The 25,794-nt window shown below is 36.1% G+C and overlaps 1 protein-coding gene across 1 annotated transcript; it reads left to right on the top strand.

Annotated features, from left to right (window-relative positions):
* The first annotated feature begins 343 nt into the window (after positions 1-343).
* LOC131054810 (glucose-6-phosphate isomerase 1, chloroplastic) lies at positions 344-25,527 on the top strand. Its single transcript, XM_057989422.2, has 14 exons — positions 344-1,097; positions 16,631-16,753; positions 17,326-17,424; positions 17,530-17,613; positions 18,146-18,289; positions 18,410-18,475; positions 18,577-18,645; positions 18,809-18,916; positions 19,038-19,090; positions 19,196-19,334; positions 23,567-23,723; positions 24,583-24,661; positions 24,781-24,847; positions 24,999-25,527. Exons 1-14 carry the CDS (start codon positions 561-563, stop codon positions 25,131-25,133), a joined length of 1,860 nt encoding a protein of 619 aa, XP_057845405.1. The 5' UTR covers positions 344-560; the 3' UTR covers positions 25,134-25,527.
* The last annotated feature ends 267 nt before the right edge of the window (positions 25,528-25,794 follow it).

The raw sequence follows: 25,794 nt of genomic DNA, 5'->3' as shown, positions 1-25,794 counted from the left end.
ATCCTTCGCCTCAAGGAACGTTAAAATTATCTTCTTCTTCTTCTATTCCCATATTACCATCATATAAACATATATGATCATTACTTATCCCACCAAACATAAAACACTCACAATATATTTCTATAAGTTGACAACTTATGATATTCAATGAAGTTGTGATTTTAACTTTCCATACTTATCCTATAAACAAATGCCTCAACTAACTCCCTACAAAAAAAACTCAAATCCATTAAAATATAAAGACTGTAGTACACAAAAATAACCACTATCTATCAAAACCGGGTCACAAGGAAAAACTGATGGGCCGTCTTCTTTTTCCGATCCTGTCACAAGTCGCATCTCGAACGTTTTGACTTTAAAAATCGGTGAAAATACAAACATAACTTACTTACCCTCACAGTTAGAAGAACATGAAAACAAGAATACCAGACACAGACAAGACGAAACTTTGGGCGATGTAAGGCCGCCAGTCGTCTATCAAAACTTGCTTGGCTGCTCTACATTTCATCAAATCAGGTGGCAATCAGGGGATCGAGTCTCCCCAGGCCTCGAGAACAAGTATGATGGCCCAAAATCCTCTGTGTCTGAAGTTCCGTGGGGGAACGCAGACAGCCTGTGCAAAAAGTTGCCTGCTGCCCAGTCACAGGATTTCGCCGAAGATTTCAAAGCTCGGCATTGTCAGCGTTGAAAGATGTCGGCTTGTGACTGGAACTCGGGCTGCTGTGGCTGGAGAGGTTTCGGTGCTTGATACAATTTCTTTGAAGAAGAAGAAAGGACTGGAGACGGAGCCCGCAGCCCTGTGGAATCGGTACTTGGATTGGCTATATCAGCACAAAGAGCTCGGATTGTATATCGATGTCAGCCGAATCGGGTTTACCGATGAATTCGCGGAGGCTATGGAACCGAAGTTTCAAGGCGCTTTTAAGGCCATGGAAGAGCTTGAGGCTGGTTCGATTGCCAACCCCGACGAGGGCCGCATGGTCGGGCATTATTGGCTCAGGAAGTCCAGTATTGCTCCTAATCCTAATCTGCGGCAGCAGATTGATAAAACGCTTGACGCTATCTGCAAGTTTACCGACGATGTAATCAACGGCAAGGTTGGGGGATTTTTTCTTTCCTTGTTTTGGAAATTGAAAAAAAATCGTTCTTTTTGGATTTTGACAAACAGACTACTTTTTTTTCAATCGCACAGGTTTTTCTTATATATATATTTGTTCTTTTGGGATTTTGCAAATATGATTTTGTGATTATGCTTTTTAGATTTCATGCAATTGTTTGGCAATTTTGGGCATTATGCTTTTCAATGCCAGAGATTAAGCTGTTATTTACGTGAACTGTTCTCCTTTATGTTTCTGTACACAACATACGTAATCATATAATTAGATCATTTTTTACTTCGAAATCAAAGGAATTACAGAATCATAATCAATTTACACATGTTACAAGTTGAAGCAGTTGGATTTTTATTTTATCGGCATTCGTTAATATTTTTATTTGGGCAAGGGTAAATGAGACATCACCCGGCCCAGGTCAATGGGGAACACAACAGGGGCCCAATCTGGCATGCATTATTCCCGATGCCATTTGAGGGTGTCCCCTACGGCTACAGGGCACCTTGTGGGTTGAATTTTGATCTTCATCATAAGGATGCATCCGACCAATCATTACACCACAGCCATTTCAACAGCTTCAGCTAATATTTAAATGAACAATTCTCCCGATCTGCAAGGCAATAAAGAGTAGATTCCTTGTTTCTGTACCTAGTTTTGATATCAAGGAAAATACTAAAGTCCATATATGTAGAGGCATGGTTATAATTTGTCTGTGACAGGTTGGTAGCAGTAGGTGTATACGCATAGCTGTAGCTGCGCACAATTTTGTAAGATCAAACTCTTCAAGAGGGGCTGTTACAGTTTGTGGAACCACTCATTTTAAATTTCTATTTATGTCTACTAAATTGGGTAAGCCGTTCCACCGAGAAGCTGATTTTTTAAAGGGAAGCTGGCCTGCACAAAAAAGAACGATGGGTACTCTGGTTAACTCAGGACCTTGTTTTCCACCAGCTACAGGAGCTTTAAAACTTTGCCTGAGTACAGGTTCAAGAAGATGTTTATAGTACTCATAGTTATGCAGTCTCAGCAGAAATTAGGAGGGCCGAGGATTTAAAACTCTGTTGCATTGCCTATTCAGTAGGCAATTTTACAGGACAGATCTTTAAAGCCACTATCTTGAGAGGAGTGTGGTCATTTTTAAATAGGATGTTATTGGAATCAAATTTTTTTTCTCAAGTTCATAGCCACATTCCTCCTGCTTTATTTTTTTTCCAAATTTTCACTCGGTTGCCTTTTTCTGGTTTGGGTGCATTGTTGCATTTGCAGCTGCTTCCCAATTCGCAACATGATTGTTTTGAGGCCTCATCGAGAATATATCATTTTTTGGGTATAATTCAGAATCTATGATGATAGGCATAAAGTTTGTTTGAATTCAGAAATTGCATTCCTAAGATTTCTTGATGCCGTCAGGTGAAAGAAAATGAGCAACATTGTTTAAGATATCCCTTTAGATAATTGTGCGTGTTACATTCTGACTAACTTTTTTATCATTTATTTTTTGTTTTCAAGGATGCACTAGCACAATGATTTTGGTTCTAGACCTAAGTTGCCAGTTTGTGTTCGTGTGCAGGTATGGCAGTTCACCAATTGTTTTTTCATCCAGGCTTGATGTGCCTAGGCATGGCCATATAAAATTATTTAATATTAGAAATATAACAAATAACCATAAAATTTTCTTATATTAGAAATATAACAAGTAGTAATAATTTGCACATAGTATACAAAACTAAATAGCTGATAATTGATAATTCAGTGTTGAATGTTAAAGAGAAATCTAAAGGGTTTATAACTTTATATGTTCAATTTTTAGCAATAGTCAGTGTTTATTGAGGTAATTAGTTTTAGGGTTAGTTTAGTTTTATTTTATTTTAACTTTTTAGTTTCTTTTCTTTCATTAAAATAATATGTTTTTTGTTTGGGGGTGTGGGTTACCCAGTTACGGTCCCAGACTGTGGGTCTGGTCTGGGGACAGACCTGGGCTAGGTCTACAGTCCGGGACTGTACTCACGATGTACCCAGTAACAGAGTCTTAGACTTAATGTTGGGAACAGAGGAATACGCTTTGCTTTTTTGTGCATTTGCATATGTTTTGATATATCATCATTGATACTGACTAGAATGATATTGACAGTTTCTCAACTTTTCTACTAGAAAAAGTACCATTTATCCTTGATGAGCTTCTTGCTATTGGTGGAGCTGCTAATATCGAATTCCTTATTGTATTTGACAACAAATATTGCATTGTATGGTCACCATGACCTACCTAGGGTGCTTGGAAAGGACTGAAGCAAATGATAAGGTTGCTTGTTCTTGTTTGAAATTTTTGTCAAATTTCTAATAACTGCATAAGTCTAGACAATATAACTTGTCTAAAGGAGCTTTGCGAATGAATTGTGCTGGCCTGGCAAAGTTAGATTTTCTCTTTTATGATGGTGTAAAATTTGCATCCATGAAAGTTGTTCCATAGTTTTCCTTCAAAATTTAATAGCAACTGATTATGAAGGAATTAGAATGGATTGAATCCTTTGTAGTGATGGTGTTTGTGAAATTTAACTTAAATTCTGTACTCGTCTAGATTCAATTTGCACAGAACTTCTAGTGCTGAGTTTGACATTTTTAATATGTTTTATAGTATTATAACATTGGAAGTTTGAGATTATAATTATAAAATACTAAATTGACATCAAATTGAAGGGAAATTGAGTAAAATGACCTTACAATATTGTCGTCTATCCTTGAGCCTTGAAAGCACCTTAGTGAGGAAACATTAAATGAATTTGTGGAAATAAGGTTAATGTATTAGGCATGCTTACATTGAGATTAAAAATACTGCCCTCCTTTTCAACCACTGCCATTGATACACCGCAGATGCTATTTTGAACTCTAGATTGTTGATGTTATAGCTAGGTCGAATCCCTTCTTGGGCCGACTTAGCACGTTTATGTGACTAATTGACCTTTGGCCTTAGTCTCGCCCGATATGGAATATGTAACTTGTAACGTGTGAGATTGAAAGCATTATATCATTATTTGTTGACCTTTGGCCTTAGTCTCGCCCGATATGGAATATGTAACTTGTAACGTGTGAGATTGAAAGCATTATATCATTATTTGTTATTTCTACAAGGCTGACCTATTGTGAATAGGTGCCTGGCCGACATGTTATAATAAGTGTCTACCTCCTATATAAAGGAGATGAATTGTCATTCAAGAACACACACACAGCAAATACATTCTCCTTCAGCAGTGATCAGCGAATACCTCCTAAGGACAGCGAATTCACTTCTATGCATAGCGAACTACATTCCAAGGTCAGCGAACTTTGTTCTAGGGTCAGCGAACCTGAATCAAGGTGCATCAAACTTCCTTGAGACAGCAAATATCCTCCTTGATCTGCAAATTGTGTTGCAGATAAGTTCTTATACTGCTGTGCATACCTTGCTGTTCCGAGTGCTTCAAGTGTTGAAGTACAATTGTAAAGGCTCATACTGATTTGTCTAATAAAGATCTGAAATTAGTTGCTGGGTTTTTCACCTCCAAGAGGGAGGTTTTCCCAGGGTATTTTGGAGTTCCTTGTGTGCATTGTTTTAGTTCTCTGTTATTGCTATCTATATTTTACTTAAAATTAACATAGATCTTAGTTGAAAAACTCAGGTGTGGTAATAACTCAGTAGACCCTGAAAAGTTTAAAAATTCAGACTCAGCAAAAGCTTGGCAAGTTTTTGGAATATTAAAAAATACAAAAATATATAAAATAATTTAAAAACCTGCAAAAGAATGCAAATTCATAAGTAGTTTCTCTGTCATTTATAGAATAAAGAACAAGTTCAATTTAAACATGGTTCCAAATTAATTTTCATATCATGCTTTTTAAAACCAGAGTGGATTTTCGGGCAGAACTTTCATAGCAAATGCTTGAATGCTTGAAGTGCTGATAAATTTGCTAATTGTAGACTAATCTTGTTCCCAAATGCCTGCAAACAGTTTTTGAATGCTCCAACACTTCTGCTCTGAAAGCAGACTCCAAAATGATGCAAAATGAACATTTTTCTGAGCAGAATGAGCTTATGCCTCTGTAGAGAAGTTTTCATATGCTTTTCATGAGTTTTCGGCGAGGTATTAAGCATGTAACTCAGAAATCAGATTGACTCACAAGTTGCACTAGTTTTGTTCAATTTTTTCAACTATGCTCTAGACCATGTTACTGAGAGTTGAAAAACCTAATGGTGGACATGGCCTCCACATATGTGAAGGAGATTTCTCCACATCCACAAGTTCCTTCAGATCTGAGACCTTTGCAACAACCACTGACTAAAGAGTACAGATTCTTTGCCCAAACTGCAATCTATCTCTGACTTCTTAACAGATCTCAGTGTTTCATACATTCTTTGTAGTTCCAATTTGCTTCTGTGTTAATGGTTTCATTTCTCCATAGCCACCCTGACTTTATCATTCAAGATGCCTAAATTGGGTTGATATTCAACAAAAAGAATAGTTAGAGTGTAGCCATTTAAACAGTATGGAGTCTGGATTATATTTTTAATTTTTTTTGATGAAATTCTATGCACCAGCTCCCCTCACAATTCTTCCATTGCTACACAATTGAGCTCAGTCAATCAAATAGACACTATTAGACAAGACAGGGATCCATTCTATTTGATTGCCAAATGGATTCACAAGTCATATTAAATAACTAAATCCGAATTCACATTACACAATTAAGATGCAAGTGCACAAATATGATAAAGAGATATAAATATAATTTTGAATTGACATTACATTTTTTTAGCACTGAGTGTATACCTAATAATCCAAAAACAATTATCCCTGCCTGATGCTAATTTGTATAGGAACTGCTTACATTTTTTCTAGCACTGAGTGTATACCTAATAATCCAAAAACAATTATCCCTGCCTGATGCTAATTTGTATAGGAACTGCTCACATCAATAAAATTTATAAACTGGGTATTAGGCTCCTACAACCACCTGAGAAAATCTCAACAGCTGTCAATGAATTCCATGTGAAATATAAGAAAGTGTGGCTAATAGCCAGGATGATACGGACTTTCAGAAAGAGACATCAGAGTATGAGATGGCAAATGCCATCGACAAGATGTTTGATTTATTTGAAATTCCGTTGCAATCCCCTTTAACTATCAAGGTTGAGCTTGTAGGATGCATACCATCATAATTCAGGAATGCCTCCCAACCCCTCTGAATTTCCTTTGAAGTGTATTTGGATGCCAAGAGGCATCGATTGATAAGTCATTGGTAGAATTTCTTCCTCGATCCATGTGTTGAGTTTCATACCTTTAGGAAAAGGTCCACATAGCTAACTAGTTGGTCAAGATATTGACTTTCCTTGGAAGTGTATCTAGAGGCCAAATGGACACAATCAATACGTAATGGGTTGAATTTGTTCCTTGATTCTTATGATGGCTATCATACCTATATGGCTCATTCAAGCACCATTTTTACAAAATTACCAAATTCAGCCACATTATGTGGACCACTAAACTATTAACCACAGGAGTATTATATGATTGACCACCAAAAAACTAATACAAGATCCTCAGCATGTGAAGTTACAACATATTATAGACATATGAGGATATACAAGACTTAGAGGCCAAGGGTGTACTCTATCTGCCATTGTATCCAACCTACAAGTACAAAGGACAACATTTTAATTTTTAAATGCAAAAAAATTAGCCTAAATGCAACATAAATTACTATAAATCAGCATAAATTTAGCATAAAAATTATAAAATTAGTATAAATCAACATAAATTAGATTAATCAGCATCAATTCAATATAACCTAATGATTTTAATTATTAAAAGAAGGTAAAAATCAGAAAAATAATTTGCTTATACGAAAAAAAAGATGATTTCATTAAAAAAAAAATCAGTATAAATAAACAAAAATTGTTCGTAAATCAATTTTTTGGAAGTAAAATTGTAAATAATACTAACTTCTGGGAAATTATGAATTGCTTACAATCTACTTGCTAGAGTTTAGTAACTAAAATGAATTTAAATGCTTGCAAATAAAATAAAATAAATTACCCTTCAAATTCGCCTAAAAATCCTCGCAATTGGCTCAAATGGATGCAAGAGTTTTGTGTGAGGAAGTACGAGTGTAGTTGTTTTTATAAGAAAAAAAAGCATGGGCGTTCAGTTTTATTACCAAGTTTTTGCTGTCTGCTGAGTTATTGTCATGGACATGGCGAATACTTGCCAAAAACTCAGCAAAAAGAATCGGAGAGTTTTATGCTGAGTAATTTGCCACCAAAAAATGCAGCAAGTGCTTGTCGACTTCAACTAATAAGATCTTGCTTTTCTTGAAGCCATAGAATATAGGAGACTTTCAAGCCAAGTTAAAAGCATGCTTTGCCATTCTTAATCTAGCAAAGGAAATCATTTGTTTCGATCAAAGAGAATGCAAACTAAAGCATATATCTATCTGTGTCAACCAGTGCCCAAGCTTCTCTACATCGACATCTCCCTCAAGTTTCAGAATCTCAATCTTTGCTTCAGCATTCAAGTGGGGGGTCCTTGGTAGATCAGATCTGCCATGGTATTGCTCCTCGTTTTCTATAGAGTGGACTTTCCCTTTGTTCTTGGTATTTGCTACTTGCCAGAACTTCTCCATGAGAACCTCCGTGATTCCTCTCAAAGTTGCCATTGACTATGATTTCTTGCAACATCAACTTCTAGCTTGAAGAGGCTTGCTTCTTCATCAAGGGTTCTACATTTCTTGCCATGCTTCTTAGATCCCTCTTCCAACTATGACATTCAATGTCTCCTTGCGAAGGCAATAAAGCTTTATGATTTGATCTTTTTGTGGTCATCTACCTAGAAAGAACTTGATTTGATACCTATCTTGATCATTATACTATGATGGTTATAACTTACAATAGTCATCAACATAGATCTTGCAGGCTTGCTTCTTCATCAAGGGTTCTACATTTCTCGCCATGCTTCTTAGTTCTATCTTCCAGCTATGACATTCAATGTCTCCTTGCAAAGGCAATTAATCTTTACCATTTGATTTTTTTGTGGTCATCTACCTAGAAAGAACTTGATTTGATACCAATCTTGATCGTTACACTATGATGGTTATAACTTACAATAGTCATCAACATAAAGATCTTGCAAACAAATTAAGTGGTATATTCCTTAGGCAACAATTAAATTTTAACATGAAGGAAATTGAGAGAGGCAACAAAAGTATGGAAGGCAAAAGGTTTTTTAAACTAGAGAACTCGAATCTTGGAAGAAAACTCCAGCAAAAGTGAGGCAGATGATCCCCTTATCAACTATGTTCAGTTGCTACGGTCTTTTACAGCAGCTCTCTAAAATACTCTCACTCATTTTTTGCCTATCTAAATAGAGTTGTTCATGTGGAACATTTGAATGTTTTCATGAAACTCACTTTGAATTCTCCCATTGATGCCCAAAATGCATTTACAAAAGCATGTTTATACTTTTGCAAGATGGAACAAAAGAGGAAAAGAAAGTTAGAAAGTTCAAAATTTGAAATACCATAAGCTGTTTTTTAAATGCATGATAAAATTGCCACTTTATGCTAACCAATGGTTGTGGAATTGCTTTGTGAATTGTGAAACTGCCCTTGTACTCTGTAATTGCCCTAGCGGTTGTGTTATTGAATGGGCAGTTGCAAAACCACCCCCCTGACAAAACTGGTAATATGATATAGCCACTTTAATACCTTTTTGGTCCTTCATCTTCTGGACGCCATAATTTTGCAACTGGACTTGAAATGAGGTATGGTATTTTTTTTTGAAATTGCATCACTTTTCGAGAGGAATCTAAATATGAAACATACTAATGAGGACACAAAAAAATGTACGAAAAACAGATCACAAGAAATTTATTTTTCTCTTTTGATAACTGTAGTTTGTGCGATCCACAAGCAAATCATTGAACGCAACTCACTAGATGCTCTAGTGTTAAGAACGAATGCTGGAATGAAATTGGATGTGGTTGTGGTTTCAGACACTCAGATTTAGTCCTGTTGGTTGCTGTGGTAATGATTGCTGGTGAGGGTTTTTGTCCTTCTTGATACACTGCAGATAATACCTAAAACTTTCTTTCTGTCTTGCTGACTCCTATTGCTGTTGCAAAAATAACTGCTAGTGGCTACTGGAGGGTTACATACCTAGATCTTGCAATGGTTGTCTCTATGGGCTTTTGGCCAAGGCACAAGGATACGACTGTGGTTGTGTCACTTACAGAATGCTGGGTTTAAGTTTGTAATTTTCAAGATAAAAAAAACTCAACCTTCCTAGCACTACCTGATATCTACTTCCCATCTTGCTATCCTGAATTTGTGGCTTGAAGTCATTATAGACAACTCCCTAAAAGGAGGAAACCAACTCAACTGATCTTCAACCACTTAATGGATTTCTAGCTGAAACCTAATTTATTCCCATGCAGCTACCTAATTTATCGGCTCTATTGATTGTTTTGATTACTAGCCAACTAACTAACTAACTAAAAGAATGCTGTCTAATTAATCAACAAAGTTATTCCCTTGAAAATGCTGACCAAGACTAAGTTAACTCAGTCTTTGATAACTTGAAGGCTGTGGGTTAGTCAACACGGGGACATTACCAAGTCCTCCATCCCTAAATCCACCTGTCCTCAAGCAAGATGATGCCAAGTGATCAAGGACATCAATAAACTCCCAAATGGCATCTTCATGAACCAAACCCTTCCACTGAATTAGAACTTCAGTCCAAACATAGTTTTGCAGCTGGTTCTCTTGGGTACTAGTATCTATTTTGGCACTTGTAACAACTTCCCTTAATCATTTAATGGTGGAGGTGCGATGAAACGTACAAATTTTTGCCTCATGGCCTTCTTCATACTGGACACATGACAAAGGGGGTAACTCCAACTTGCAAGCTACCCCACCCATGCGTTGTACAATTTTGTATGGTCCATAGAAATGAGATTTTAAATTTTCAGCCCCATTTGTTTTTAAAGTAAACTGCCTATACGATTGTAGTAAAGGGAAAACCATGCTTCCTTTAAAAGATCTCTCACTCTATGTTACTCCAAGTTTCGGGATGAGACGGTAGGGGACGGATGGACTTGTTTCAGGGATAGGGATGGGAGGGAAGCTATTTTTTAGGGGATGACCTTTTAAGAATTTAGGATATTTTTTAAAAATATAGAAAATTTCAAATATTCATATGATAGCATTGATAAGGAAATCATCATGTACACCATTGAACCTTAGCACATAATATTGGAATTCAATTGATATTTTCATTTCATAGAAAGCAACAATGTATATATATTATATAAATAGTAAAAACTACATCAAAATGCCCAAAGGTCGCAAGTTTTAACTTATATGACAAAATTATAGAAATATGCATCTTGTCCTTATCAACATCCTGTAACATTGCATTAGAATCAGAGTTTGATTCATTGCCACTATGAGAGGTTTTCTCAACCTGATCCAATGGAACCCCAAGCAATACATCATGTGCCTCCTCATCATCAACCTGCAATATCTTTAGGATCGATATTCCAACGTGCAGTTCGAGTTTGATGATACTTAGGTGTCTGTTGATCTTGATGTTGCAAGGCACTATGCACAACTACCAGCCTCTCCGATCATCTAGAGATAAGCTTATTTCTCTTGATTGATTGAATGAATCCATAGGTAGAACAATTTCTCTTTCCAGCAAGGGAACTAGCAACCTGTGAAAGGAGACGAGTGGCAAGAATGCTCAACTCTGGTGCATCCTTGCCATGCCATGCCCACCATCTAGTGCCTACCATCTAATGGGGTTGGGTTGAGCTATTGTAGCTCTATCCATCCTCCCCTTTGTTATACTGATTGTTGGGCCTCAAAGATTCATAAGGGCTAGCCACTGTGCTCTAAGTTTGCTAGACTCCTTTGTATGCATTTTCCCAAGGGCCTTCATGAGGCCTTCTTTCACCTCTTCATCATTAGATGGAGGCACTCTCCCAAGTATTGTTGTATACCATTTGGGATTTAGAGTGTAGGCAGTCATATGAAGTGAGGTGTTCATAGTGTCCCACCACCGCATCACAAAATGCCTAATGTGCTCCTCAAAAAATTCCATATTAGGATCCTTGCTATGAATTGCTTGCTTCATCTGTCCAAGCATGTTGCTAAATGTCTCATAAATCTCTCCAAGGCTAGGAGAGTTTGTATCAACATATCTTATGATCTGCACAACAAATGAGATAATGGAGCAAATATATTTGCAAAGCATGAAAATAATTTAGTAAATTTACAAGTTAGAAACTTAGAAATAATAAAAATTATAAAATCAGGTATTTAATAATAAAATCAGCAATTTACTATTTTAATACCAATAATAAAATGTTAAACCATAGTACTAGATTCAGCTAATGCTATGGTTTTGCATGCTTTTACTCCTTGACGAGGTATGCCTAAAATATGGGAGTAAGCTCTTGTGTTGCCCCTATAGTTGCAAATATGACATAGCCATACCGACTCCCCTTTGTTTTTTTTTGTCTGTCTGTTGCAAATTGTAAAAGAGGTTCTTTTGGGTTCAGTGGACCTTTGCATAACTTTTCAAGAGGTCAGAAGGGCATTGAAATGGATATTGTGAACTACATGTCCTTGAAACACACACACTTCTTGAAGAACTTCCATGTCGTGCCTGTTCAATTTCAATTTCTTGACCCTTGCTACCCTCACTGCTGCCAGTAGCCTTTTTTTTGGTTGAATGTAAATGACAGCTGCAAGTGCAAACATAGAACACAAACAAACAAAAAAACCCTTCTAAGTGTTTTAAATTTTGACAAAAACAAAAAAATGCAAAAGAATTTGTAAAAATAAACCAAAAATAAGGAACTTACATGAAATAGCAGAGACTTGGCCTTCTTTTGCTCTTTGCTCACTTCTCTTTCTTTCTTACACTTGGATTCTGACAACTGTTCTCCTTTGCCTTTGCTCTTCACAATTTGCAAAATGACCCAAATGAGCTATTTGTTTTTGTTTTGAATGTTGTAATGTTGTTTTTAGGTTTAGGTTTTATTTTTGTATGTTTTTTTAAAAAGCAAGTGTAAATTGGTTGTGCTGTAGGGGACGGCTAGGGTGTTTTCGGGTTTCCACAGGTTGCTTTCCTTATTTTTGCAAATTTTGGGGATGGTGCAGGGATGTTTCCAAGGGGTCTTCAAATCCTCAAGTCTTTTCCGGAAGGGAATGCCCCTAATTTTGTTTGGGGATGCATCCCCGTGTTACATAGCTCTCAGTATGATGCCTATCAGCGTAAATCTTTTGCTGATTTTGTGCACTCTAGAGCTGATTGTGTAACCTTGTCAATACTTGCTTTGTTCAACAAAATATCTTGTTGTAGGAACTTGTGTGTTAGGAATGGTCAACTTTGTCAAAAATTGTTGTCTCATAACCATACAGTGCCATGATTGGGGACTTTTCATGGATGTATGACACGTGCCATTGTAACAGTACTCCCCGAGGTATATCTAGCATACCCAAGCTGGTTGGCAATTGGTCAGAAAACTCCTCAAATAGCCTTCAATCCACTTGTTAACTATTTTTGTTTGTTCATTTGTTTGGGGATGATAATTAGTACCAGGTGTCAATTTTGTTCCTGTCAATGTGAATAATTCTTGCCAAAAGGCACTCATGAAGTGTGCATCTCTATCATTGTCTTTGAAGAAATGGTTTGTAACCCTATGGAGCTTTGACTTAACTGGGAATGGAGAAAAAATGGGCAAGCTTTAACATTTCATCAACAACTATGAAGATGCAATTCTTTCTCCCTACTCTAGATAACCCTATTTTGAAATCCATTGATATGGATTCTCATTTCTGTTGAGGAATGGGGATGGGTTGAAGCAGGCCTACAGGGTATGTGGTCTCATGTTCCTTCCCTTGGCACACTCACACACTCTGTACATATTGTGATACATCCTCTTTCAGATCCTTATAAGCATATATATTTTGAGTTTGTCTATAATTCTTGATAAATCTTGTGTGAATAGCAAGTGGAGAATCAAGAAAGGCTGCAATAATTTTTTGTTTCAGCCTAGATCTTAACGCTGCAAAAAATCTGCCCTTGTGCAAAATAATGCTGTTCTTCTCCTGGTATCTCTTCTCGTTTTCTGAAACGATGATTATACTTTGAATCAAATTTGTAGCTAGTGGGTCCTCGGTGTTTTTAGCCAACAACTTTTCCTCAACCAAATTCTGTTGAAGAAGTAGCCAATAAATTAGGTCTCTGGGAGAGTGCATTCACTATTCTATTATTCTTTCCCTTGATATACTTGTAAAAATTGTATGCTTGTAATTTATTTACCCATTTTTATATTAGAATAATATTTTCCTAAGTTACTAGTTATTTATTAATACTCAATCATGTAATATATTGTATCCTAAGTTTCTAAAGAAACTTTCTATTTGTAAATTCCTTGTACATTATTTATTGAGCATTCTTGCTCTTTGTAAATACATTCAGATTTTACCAATTACATTTTCGTAATATGGTATCAGAGCCGTAAGTTTAAAAATTCTTTTTGGGCGATTTGTTTAAGATTTCTGGAAAAATTGGTTTTATCTGGGCGGATGTTTGTGCAAGGGTTTTTGGCGCTGTTTTTTTTTTCGCGATTTCTTTAACTCGCGACCTGTAAAAATCATGATTTTTTGCATGTATTTCCTCCTGAACCCGATTCGCCTAGGGTTTTAAAGTGACAGGATTATTTCTCCCGCATTTTTTGCGACGACTTTTCTTTTTCCGCGACCTATACCTTCTTCCATGCAATTCTTTTCGCGATTTCTGGGTCTTTTTCCGTTGTCGCCTAGGGTTTTTGGCCTCTGCAGATTCTTTTTGTTGTAATTTTTTATTGGCGACGGAAATATTTTTTCGACTTTTGCAAATTATTCTCTCAGAAAAATTTCGCGATTTTTTCAGCGACCTAGGGTTTCTGCATTTTCAGCTAGGGTTTATACCCTTCGTTTCAAGTCGGATTTTTTTTCAATTGCAGATTCGTTGTGGGTTTTTCAAGATCTGAACTTGGCTGCCTTCAGATTTTTTTGGGTGTATTGTTTTTCGTGCCTTGGTTTTTGTGTCCACGGATTTGACTCGAAATTCGTGCCAGCCGTAGTTCATTTTTGGAAGTCTGTACCTGCTTCTGCCTTTGTTTCAGATTCATGCCTTTTTCAGATTTCTAGTTTTTTCCGTGCATTGGGAAACGTGCAAAATGGTGTCATTAACCAACTTAATGTTGGAAGGCAGTCAACGATTTAACGACAAAAAAGTCAACGATTTAACGACAAAAACTATAACATTTGGAAGCAATGCATGCTGACTATTTTTGAATATTGCCGCCTTAATGATCTGGTTTTGGGAAAAGAATCCCGTCCTACTGTAGTCGGATCAAATCAAGACAAATTTGATGATCGCAATCGGGAAGCCGTCATGCTCCTTAAGCTTTGTGTCAGAGATGACCAGTTGCCTCAGATTCCTTTTGGCAAATCGGCATCAGAAATCTGGACGCATCTGAAGGAGTTGCATGAGACATCTGACAAAAGCGGAGTGTTCTTCCTGAAGAACCAGTTGTTCTCCATCATGATGGATGAACACATGTCCTTACAAGAGCATCTCACGAAGATTAAGGACGTTCGAGATCAGCTCAAAGCTATTGGTTGGAAAATGGAGGAAGAGGATATGGTAGTAATCACCTTGAAAAGTCTACCAAAATCCTACGAGCACTTCATAAGCCTCTCAACAATGACACAAATTTTAATGTCATTGTTGATATAACTGATTTTGAACTTACGACTATTATTTACCTTTCATGAGCAAGCAATAGTCCCAAATTGTGTTTGCTTCAGGGAAAATGTGATGTGCAAGTACCTTAAATTTAAAAATGTGATCTTTAGGTACTTTAAATTTTATTTATATTTGGCTCACTTGGTTTGCACATGAAATTGACCTACTTTAGCAATTAAATATAAAGGCTAGAACTTACTGTCACCCTATTTCCAACAATCTGGTCTTTCATGATCTGAAATGATCCGAAAACCAACTTAGAAAGTGAGCAGCGAAGTGTTGTCAATTTAATCCATTTAGAAAATGAGCTACTTGAGCAATAAACACCATATCGGCTCTAGTGAAAAGCCATCTAATTTGCAACATGTTATCATCGATTAGAAACAGCAGTGGAACCTAGGTTGCGTACCTTGCATGTAAGGACTTGAGGATAAACTTTTAATTGTCTTCCCAATTGATGTTTTTTCTTGAAGGAGTGGATTCAAAGTCTGTGTACAAATAAAAACTAAAAAATAGCTTGAAGAACACTCAAGTTTTCTCAATGCGGCCACACTTAACAATTGCAATTATGTTTATTTGAATTATTGAAATTGAAATTCGATGTTTGTGGTTTTACTTTTAATACTAAGAGCTATGCTTTAAGAGACGAAGGAGCATGTGTTGCATTTTTTACACCGATTGACATTGATCGTTAATGTTAAATGAGTATCAAGGACGGTATGCACATTCTGTATATTTATATCATATTTTGTAGTTAGAAGCATACTTTCAACAGGTTATGTCAATATATCCCACTTCAACTGTGCCATTTTTTATTCTTATTTGTCCTTTATTTTTGTTGAATCAGTTGTCTTAACATCTGAAGATTTTCTATTCTTCTGGGTGTAGCTTGCTTTGATACATCTGTTTTAACACGGAGCAATTCCTAGCAGGTTGAACCCAAATTTTATCTTGTCAATTGATTTGCTTTAGCAGTGAACCATGGCCTGCTGGTCCTTCCATTTTGTTAGAAGTGATATTTGTTTCTTATTTATCTAAGGGGCAGAGTCGGCTGTTCATTGGGGCAATTCTCAGGCTGCATTACAATAATTTTCTGAATTACTCATACATTTTTTTGCTTATACTGTTTTCAGTAGATCTGTCATCTGGTTTCCAAAATATAAGTTATTCATTTTCCATTTTGATTTCCTGCAGGTGGCATAGTTCATCATTTGACTTCTATAATGTTTCCTGAAAGAATGACAACAGTACAGGGGTCTTGAATGAAGTCAGTCTTGAATCTAGTATAGATTGGGTTTCTGATTTTGTTTTCTTGACTGTAATGAACCCCGATCGTTTAGATAGTATGGGGATCTGTGTTTATTGTGTTTGCTAGCTTTTTGATTTACTTTGGGAGATATCCCTGAATCTTTCACAGATTGATCTGGCAAATTGATTTGGTGTGTGTATTCTGGAAAACCATGCAATGGGTTGGAAACTTGAAGTTATGGGCTAAGTGGTACATATAATTTAGCAAGTAATTTTTTCAATGTTGTATGTGTTAGTAAATGCTATTCATGAAGCCTATAGTCATCTTTGATAATGTTTAATCTTGTAAAGCTTTGGATACACATAAACCTAAGCTTACTATTCACATCCATATTCATCGAGTTTAACTCATCTACAAATGCATGCTTGGTTGGAACAGATCAAGCCACCATCCTCTCCAACAGGACGCTTTACTCATATACTATCTGTGGGAATTGGAGGTTCTGCTTTGGGTCCAGAATTTGTTGCAGAGGCATTGGCTCCAGATAATCCTCCTCTGAAGGTATCCTTTTCTTTAAGATAAAAAAGTCAATCTGTCTTGACCTGGCATACGTGTCTGTGGTAAGATACAATATGTCTCCTTTGGTTCTTTGGTTGTAAAATTAATCATCGTTATAGTTGTAAAAATATTTACAACTTGAAGAGGTTCGTACTATATTACTTTTGCTAAAGCAGGGTTTAGTTAGATTTTTGAAATGAAATTCCTTTCTTCTGTTCTTTGACTTTTTCTTTTTCTTTTCTTTTGTAAGTCCATTTGGTTTTCAATATATAGTTTGATTAATATTTTATGCCATTCAATTAGAAAATTGTATGAATGGTTTCTACTTGAACACTTACGAAATGTCTGTGCTTGCACATATGTGCAATATTAATCTAGTTTTATCCTTCTCATACAGCAGATATTACAGTCAATAATAAAACTCATTCATAATAAATTGGCTTTTTTAAATTAGATTCTACACTGACTACCAATCTTATATCTTCTGGCTTTAAGCTCAATGCACAAGACAATGTTACCTGTTTTGTTTACACCAGGTCATCAATTCACTAAAAACAATTTCTCCATTTTTGCAGATGAGATTTATTGATAACACAGACCCTGCAGGCATTGATCACCAAATTGCCCAGCTTGGGCCAGAGCTTGCCTCTACGCTTGTTATTGTTATTTCAAAGGTTTGAGGATTTCTGAAGGTTTTTCATGTCATGAATTTTACATATAAATAAATAGCTAGAGCCTAGAATCGTGAAGCTAATTGATTTTGTGAATCTAATATATAGAGTGGAGGTACTCCTGAAACCAGAAATGGATTGTTGGAAGTGCAGAAATCCTTTCGTGAAGCGGGTCTTGATTTCTCCAAACAGGTTTGGATCTTTTGTTGATGTTTCTATGTCTAGCATCAGATGGAATAAAGCCTTTAGAAGTAAACTGGGGACGGGGACTATTGGGACATGACAGGGAAACCTAAGAGAAACACACAGTGCGCTATATAACTCAGGTTTATACAGGCACATAAGCACCATAATTGGAGTAAATTATTGCCATGGACATGATTTTCTGAAAGGAATTTCAAAAGGATGTTATAATGTGCTTTGCAGTTTTGCTAATATATAGAGTGTCTGCTTTTCCAATTATTTTTGAATTTCATGTCACCAAACATCTTGAAGTCCTTGAGTTCTCGTTGTGACAATCTGCATTTTATTAGAAATTCAAAATTGGCCACATAAATCTTTTGACAGCACCTTTTATTTACTCTAAACAATTGGCCCTTATATAATGGGATTTCATTTTTATGAGTTCTGGTTTCTTGGTGGATGTTATTGTTCAGGGCCTTGGGCAGGTACATTAGTATTTTTAGATTTAAATGAACTAGATTTTATGAATTTTTTCTTTCAGGGTGTTGCCATCACTCAAGAAAATTCTTTGCTTGACAACACGGCTAGATTAGAAGGATGGGTGGCAAGATTTCCGATGTTTGATTGGGTTGGAGGTCGAACATCTGAGATGTCAGCTGTTGGACTGCTACCAGCTGCTCTTCAGGTCCATTGCTTTGTTAATGGAGCAATTACATTTCTGTTTCTTTTCTGCTTATAGTTGGAATTTATTGTTTGCTTTAATACTATACATAGAATCTCTAGCTCAGTTTATTTTGGTAATTAGGGAATTGACATCAGGGAAATGCTTGCGGGTGCATCTTTAATGGATGAAGCCACACGGGTTAACGTGGTATGCATCCTGTTTAGTTTTTGATGCTTCTGGATGTTGTGGTCCATTTGCTTTATTTGATGAATTCAACTTCAACAATTGTTTGGCATATTCTTTTTCAGGTTAAGACAAACCCTGCAGCCTTGCTAGCACTGTGCTGGTATTGGGCCTCTGATGGTGTGGGGTCTAAGGTTTGTTCCAAAATAAATCTTCAGAGGATTTTAGGGATATTAATTTTAGCTTTCCTATTATTGTATTATAAAAATGTACAATTTCCCTTTTCTGGTTTTAACCATTATCTGTGTATTTGTTGGACGCTATTAATTCTCAGTATCAATTTTATGATTTATCCAGGATATGGTTGTTCTTCCTTACAAAGATAACCTGCTTTTGTTTAGTCGCTATCTACAGCAGCTAGTCATGGAATCTTTAGGAAAAGAATTTGATCTAGATGGAAAGCGGGTAATTATTTGGAAATATATTTTTCACATTTATAACCATTGTTTTTTGAGATGACATTTTTCTGACTTATCGATTGGTAGCTTATATTTGGAATTATTTGGTGAATGTTTCCACCATTCAGGTCAACCAAGGCTTAACTGTATATGGAAATAAAGGAAGCACAGATCAGCATGCGTAAGTCTGATTGTTAATGCATGTGTAATGGCTATGGACTGAATACTTCAATTTCTTAATCTTATGTATTCTGGAGATCAATTCCCTTTGCTACTGTCTCTGCAGCTATATTCAGCAATTAAGAGAAGGAGTCCACAATTTTTTTGTCACTTTTATAGAAGTGCTTCGTGACAGGCCACCAGGTCATGATTGGGAACTTGAACCAGGTGTTACTTGTGGTGACTACCTCTTTGGTATGCTGCAGGTGAGAGTTCAGAACAAACATGTTTATAGTTTGCTAATTAAAAAAATTATGTTTGCTTTTTGCATGTTTCTTGATTTAGTAGGCATTCAGTCTTCTAATTTATTATCTCTCTGGTGGGAAGTATGGTTACATATAATTTTTTAGCAGTTAAAAAAATTGGCAATGTCTTCTTATCAGATGGTTCACCTTAACATGACAGTGCTGGTGAATAGGACAGGCCATCTAGCTCACATGGTTAATTCAGTTATTCATTGTCAGTAAAAAAAATAAATTAGTGGTGGCTACTTGAAGCATGCCTACTATGTATTCAAAACTAATCAATGCATGGCTGTACAATAATGTGGTTGCTGAAATTGGATTCATGGATTTTGCACATCAATAGATACCTATTCAGAGAAGAGCATCAGTTGCCCCTGTCATGAGGACACAGAGGGCCCCTTGCCCTGCTCTTTGTTGAGAAGTGTGTCAAGTTGCCTTAAGTGCCTGCAGGGTTCAGAGACAAACCTCACATGGACAGCAAGAATTACGAGAGCATGCAATCCAAGGGGAAATTTTCATATTTGATCCTCCAACAGGTTATTGCAACTTCTATTGGTTAAGAATAGAGATATCTGTAAGGCTGAGCAAGTAGCGTGATTGTTTTAGTGATGAAGTTTCTACCATTAAGATAGATTTCATCCTTTACTAACTGTAGAGGATAAGATATTAAGACAAAGACAGAATATATTATGACTGACAGTTTGCACCTAAGCTACAAATCATGGTATCTTCTAAATAGACAGCTTGTCTAAAAACTAATTTTTGAGGGGAAGGGTTCTAGAAGGAAGCCATACTTTCAGTAAGCACAAGTTAAAGCATCCAGGATCAATTTCATCATCATAATTTTACCGTTTTACTATTGAGGTTATTGTTTCAGGAAAATGGGAAACTGCATTACAAGAGAAGAAAGGAGATGCTATTCCATGAAGGAGTCTATAACTTTATGATTGCCTGTAACATCCTGTTTTGTGCATCTTCTTTGTTTACCCCTAGTGTATTGCTTAGTATATTGTCAAGTAAATCTTGCCCTCTTTTCCCTGTGTTTCATACTTGCACTCCACAACATGGTAGATTCTTGTTGATGGCTACTGCTTCTGCTGCACTGTCTAAAATATTACTGAGATGGAAATGTTACACTTTCAATCCTCTCTTGCTTTCTCCTTAGTAAGGCATTGGTGAGCCACCTGATAGCCCTTACATGCTGTAAAGTGGTTTGCGATCTGTTTCATATTTTCAGTTGAAGGGGCTATGAATGGAAAAACTAGACAATAACTTTTCCTTATTTCTTTTAGCTGTTCTCATTTGGTCATAGGTAATGGTAGTAGAATGTAAAAGTGGTGATTAGTGAGATTTCCAGTTATTGATAAAATGATACAAGCTAATACTGAAAGGTTGCATTCTCGCTTTTATTTCCATGCTGTACATATTTGCCTGTGTAAACGCTACAAGTATGTACAGATTTGGTCCACAATTTCTGCAGAGTTTGAAAAAGCTTTTATATTCCAAGTCTTATGCACATTTCCCATTTTTTGCCATTCGACTAATAGGTTATTATAATATTTTCTGATTACTGTGATAAAACCAGTACATAGAGGGAAAACACATTTATAGGTTGATACTTTTCTTGAGACTGTTTTTGTGAGCCCGGTTATTCATTTCCTTGTTCTGGTAAAGTTTCTGACCCAAATTCTTTGGAAATATTGTCTTGGTTGGGGCAAACTCTTGAAACATTTCTTGCTAAGCTGAATATGTTTAAACAAGTTAGCTGATTTTGAGTCCTGTTTGAAGGGGAGGACATTAAATAATTGACAATGTGATTTTATTCTTTTCTGCTGGAGTATTTCTTGCAGTTTCTTATCTACTGTCATTTGAATTTGTATAGAGTTTTACCCCTTATTTTTTTGTCTCCCGAATCTAGCCCTCCCTGTTTAATCTTCCATTTCTGGAGTTCTGAAGTATCTATTTCCTATTGTTGGTACAGAATTTAACTGATATTTGTGGAACAAAAAATATTTGAAATTGATGGGAAGAGCCATTGTTAGTTCCATTCTTGGGTCTCAATTTGTTTCTACTGCGCCTTAGTTGACAAAGGTTAACAGTAATGATATTTTGCATAAAATGCTTAAATTCGTGGCCAGAAGCTTGGAAATAGCAAATATAGAACATTTGTACACATGCCCCACACTTTTCGTGAGGACAGATATCTTTGTATAAAGGTTATGCCCCTGTTAAGGTAGCTACCAGAGTTTATCCTGAGCATACTTGCTGGGTTCTTGAGATTTCGTTGCTGGTACCCTTATTTTTATACTATGAATTATGTTGCCTACCGAGGGTGTATCTATTAAGTGCATGCAATGGAGATTGAGGCTATGGGGCTCTTTGGATATTGTTCATCTTCAAGCAATGGGGAGTGAAAAATGTTCTGCAGTTTCTCATTCTTCTTCAGGTATGGATGCCACACATACATACATACACCTAATGCATGCATGCGTACAGGCAGGCACATAATGCACATGTGCATGCACGCAGGCATGTGTGTCTGAAATTTTTTATTGGGATCTACTGGGCAAACCAAAAGATAAAGAGTTTTCCAAATATTTCGGAAAAATTCAGGAGATTAAAAATTGTGAAAAATTCATATAAATAGAGAAAAGGTGTGGTAAGTTATTCACAAATAAATTGTGATTTTTTCTCATTTAATTAAAAACTCGCAATTTAATTCCTAATATTTTGCTGCCTTATAAACTGTCCATTTTCTTAAAGTATCAATCAAAAGACATAAAAATATAATAATTTAATAAACAAAACCACGTAGTCATTGTTTTTAAACACAACACAATTTCATTATAACATTTAATACCATTAAATAAATGTAATCCATAACATGCATAGGACATTGGTGAATGCTTAAAGGGTGCTAAAAGTAAAATGTAAAGCATGTGTTATTTTCATTAACATGAACCCAGAAATTATTACTTTTTACGGACAAATGCAACAGCTAATACTTCAAGACTTTACTGCAATAAGACGAGCCATAAAAAATAATATTGCCTACAGCTGTACAAATCCTCAAAATAAAAAAATTAAATAAAAATCAAAGAGCAGCATACAAAGTGAACCCATTTAAGAGCAAATGAGTTGTAGGGGCATCATTTGGTAAGCTGTTCAAGACAAAAAGGGTCCTGGTTATCCCTTTAAAGTTCTATTCTTGTAGAAGCAATAACCATGTAGCTGTCTCCTTTCTGGGTGGATGGTATTGAATCGGCTTTTCAGATATTTGGCTTCAAATGCTGAAGTCATTGAGCATGTCAGCGATCTCAGAAAGGACAAGAAAACGGATCTGGACATATGTAGACAGGAATGATGGCCTTCCTACCACATATTTCTCAGCTTCGTAGCCATGATGGTGCTGTTTGATGAAGAGTACTTTAAATAAAAGGAAAAAATGTGGTGCCTGTTAGCTGCTGGTTTGCCTTGGGCTCTACAGAGCCCTGTCTGCATCCACAGCAAACTGGACTTGGTAAGAGAAGGACCTGGATCCAGCTTACGAACCCAGCAAACCAGTAACAGAGTATATATACATTTGTTTGTGTATTTATATATCGTTAGTATGTTAATTAAAAGCTCTCTCTGCAGACTATGCACCGACGGTGAACTAGACTGGTAAGAGCAGGAACCAGATCCGGTCTACAAACCTAGCAAACTGGTAACATAGTATATGTGTATGTGTGTGTATTTATATATATAGTTAATATGTTAATTAAAAGCTACAAATGATCACAGGCTGATGTAAATCGATATGCTAGTTTTTCCTTCAGAGTACTAAATTCTTTGTAATTAATCATCTGATATTTCAAGATTTCAATAACTATTGTGGTATACCAAGTCTAGTTTTCCTTATAGCTTTCAAGAGGATTTAATTTCAAGGAAACATTCCACAAGCCAGAGAGTTGATTGAACATGCTTGTTTTTTTCAGTACCTTTGTATCTGATATTTCAAGATTTTCAGATGTAGTGTGGCTGCTGGCATACCAATTCTATTTTTAACTTTTTCCTCATAGCTTACAAGTAGATTGTACTTTAAAGAAATGCTTCACACTTGTTTCTTTGGGTACTTTGTAATTATTCTTTTCTCTATTTCTTGTTAACACCCTGTTGGCTGCTGTCTAATTTAAAACTTCCCTTTTCACTAGGGGACAAGATCTGCTCTTTATGCGAAGAACCGGGAATCTCTTACTGTGACAGTGCAGGAAGTAACTCCTCGAACAGTTGGAGCTTTAATTGCCCTTTATGAGCGTGCTGTGGGCATTTATGCCAGCCTAGTCAACATTAATGCTTATCATCAACCTGGTAAGATCCATGAACACTCTATGAGTCTAGGCTTTTGGACTTGCAAACTTATGTACCAATTCAGTAGATTAAAGTCCAACTAGTGCATTGAATATATACATTTTCATCAATTTATTTACCAATAATTGTTGGTTAAGCATGGACAAACTCTTGCAAGTTGTAGCTTACCCTTATTTGCAGTTGTTTAAATAGCTCAAATAAGCTTTGATAGGAGTTTCCCATTGCATTGGAAAGTGCTAGAAATGTTCCACAATGGGAATAATTGTTTGATGTGATTAAAATGCTTAGAGAAGCTTTGACTAAATTGAGTAGTGACCTATTTTGAAGGGTTCAATGTCTCATGTTTGTTGTATGCATGTTATTTTGAGCATTGGCAACTTTAAGAGTGTTATGGCAAAGAAAATAAACTATATGTTAGCTTATGTGTTTCAAACAGTTAGCTTTGTGCCAGTATTTCCCCCTGAAATTTGTTATCTCAGATATTGTAAAACATACATTGCTTTATATTTGGAAAACAATCGTTACATAGGTTTGTTTTGCTGCCCATAGTTGTGCCCTACTTGTATCTAGTATCTGCAAATTATTCAACCTTTATATTGGAGTTTTTGTGCTTTGATTTTTTGGCTTTTAGACTTAATTGTTTAATTGGTTACTCCTCCATATCTCTTATGCATTTTGGTCGACATTGAAACATACTTCAATGTAGCAGTTAATTAATCCTTACTGGCACACATTCATTGTTTCATTTGCCTGGACATTTTTCACATGAAAGTTCCACATGAACGGGTTTTTAATAATTCATTTTATTTAGACAGAATTAATATTGTTTAAATGAATTGGACCTGGATTATTCCTTCAGGTGTGGAAGCGGGAAAGAAAGCAGCAGGAGAAGTATTGGCTCTTCAGAAGAGGGTCCTTACAGTTCTAAATGATGCCAGGTATTTAATTTCTGAGCTTGAGTGTGATGTAGTGGTAAGAGTATGGATAATATTGTTTTGTTTAATTTATCTTCACTTTGTAACCCTGATCAAAGAATTTGATTTATTTGCACTTTCAGTTGCAAAGAACCAGTTGAGGCTTTGACATTGGAACAAATAGCTGAACGTTGCCATGCAGAAGATCAAGTATGTAAATATATATGTTTATAAGTTGATTAAGGTTATTACATTGTTACCTATTAGCTGTCATTACAGGAAAACGCTTTTCCATTTTTTTGGATCTTTTGCATTCTGATCCATACTGTTACAGCTTGCGTTGACATTTTCATCCTTGCAGGTTGAAATGATATATAAAATTGTTGCACATATTTCGGCAAATGATAGGGCACTGATTGCTGAAGGAAGTTGTGGATCTCCTCGCAGTGTCAAAGTTTTTACTGGAGAGTGCAATGTGGAAGCACTGTATGAGTAAATATAGAACTATTGGAAATTGACTACGTTCTTCTGCAGAAAGGAGCTGAAGCTTACAAATGTTGTAATTAATTCATTTTTGGGACAGCCTGTCTTTTATTGCCTTTTAGATTGTGTTTGTTACTGCTTGTGAGCTGAACAATCACATAGCAAAAGCAGTGTACTGGTTTGGAACTTAAACTGGTTGGTCACTTCTATTTATCTGCTTGTGTAATTCGAATTACAAGCAGCAACAATAATCTATGCAACTGAAATCGATTGGTTGCAGACGATATTTTCTATGAGCGGCCTTGCATCTAATCATCTTATTTGCTAGGTTTGCGAATGAATAGGAAAATAAGTTGTAATAATCCTTTACACAATCTAAACTAAAATAGACAAATATTTTCACAATACATGCATTTCAAGAAGTTTATCAATCCGTCTCATTATAACTTTGGAAAAGTTTAAAAGGAGAACATTGGAAGGAATAATTTGTTCTCGACTTATCAGAATAGCCAAAGCTTTGAGTTGAGCCACTCCCAACTGGCGAAGACAATGAACGTTCAGATTAAACTACTACATCATTCTGAATATTTGATTTTCCAACTGTTTGAAATGATTATTCTGAATCCTTTATAATGAAAGATGGTTGAAGAGAGAAGAGTAGACTCCTTGCAGTT

This window comes from Cryptomeria japonica, chromosome 2 (genome assembly GCF_030272615.1).
Source record: "Cryptomeria japonica chromosome 2, Sugi_1.0, whole genome shotgun sequence".
NCBI classification, from domain to species: Eukaryota; Viridiplantae; Streptophyta; class Pinopsida; order Cupressales; family Cupressaceae; genus Cryptomeria; species Cryptomeria japonica.
This window is presented reverse-complemented; position numbering and strand designations above follow the sequence as displayed.

Bases quoted from the DNA above. Each gene is read 5' to 3' on its own strand.
- LOC131054810 (XM_057989422.2), top strand. From the start codon at position 561: ATGATGGCCCAAAATCCTCTGTGTCTGAAGTTCCGTGGGGGAACGCAG. The intron at 1,098-16,630 runs GTTGGGGGATTT...TGGTTGGAACAG, and splicing joins ACGATGTAATCAACGGCAAG to ATCAAGCCACCATCCTCTCC. The intron at 18,917-19,037 runs GTAATTATTTGG...TCCACCATTCAG, and splicing joins TTGATCTAGATGGAAAGCGG to GTCAACCAAGGCTTAACTGT.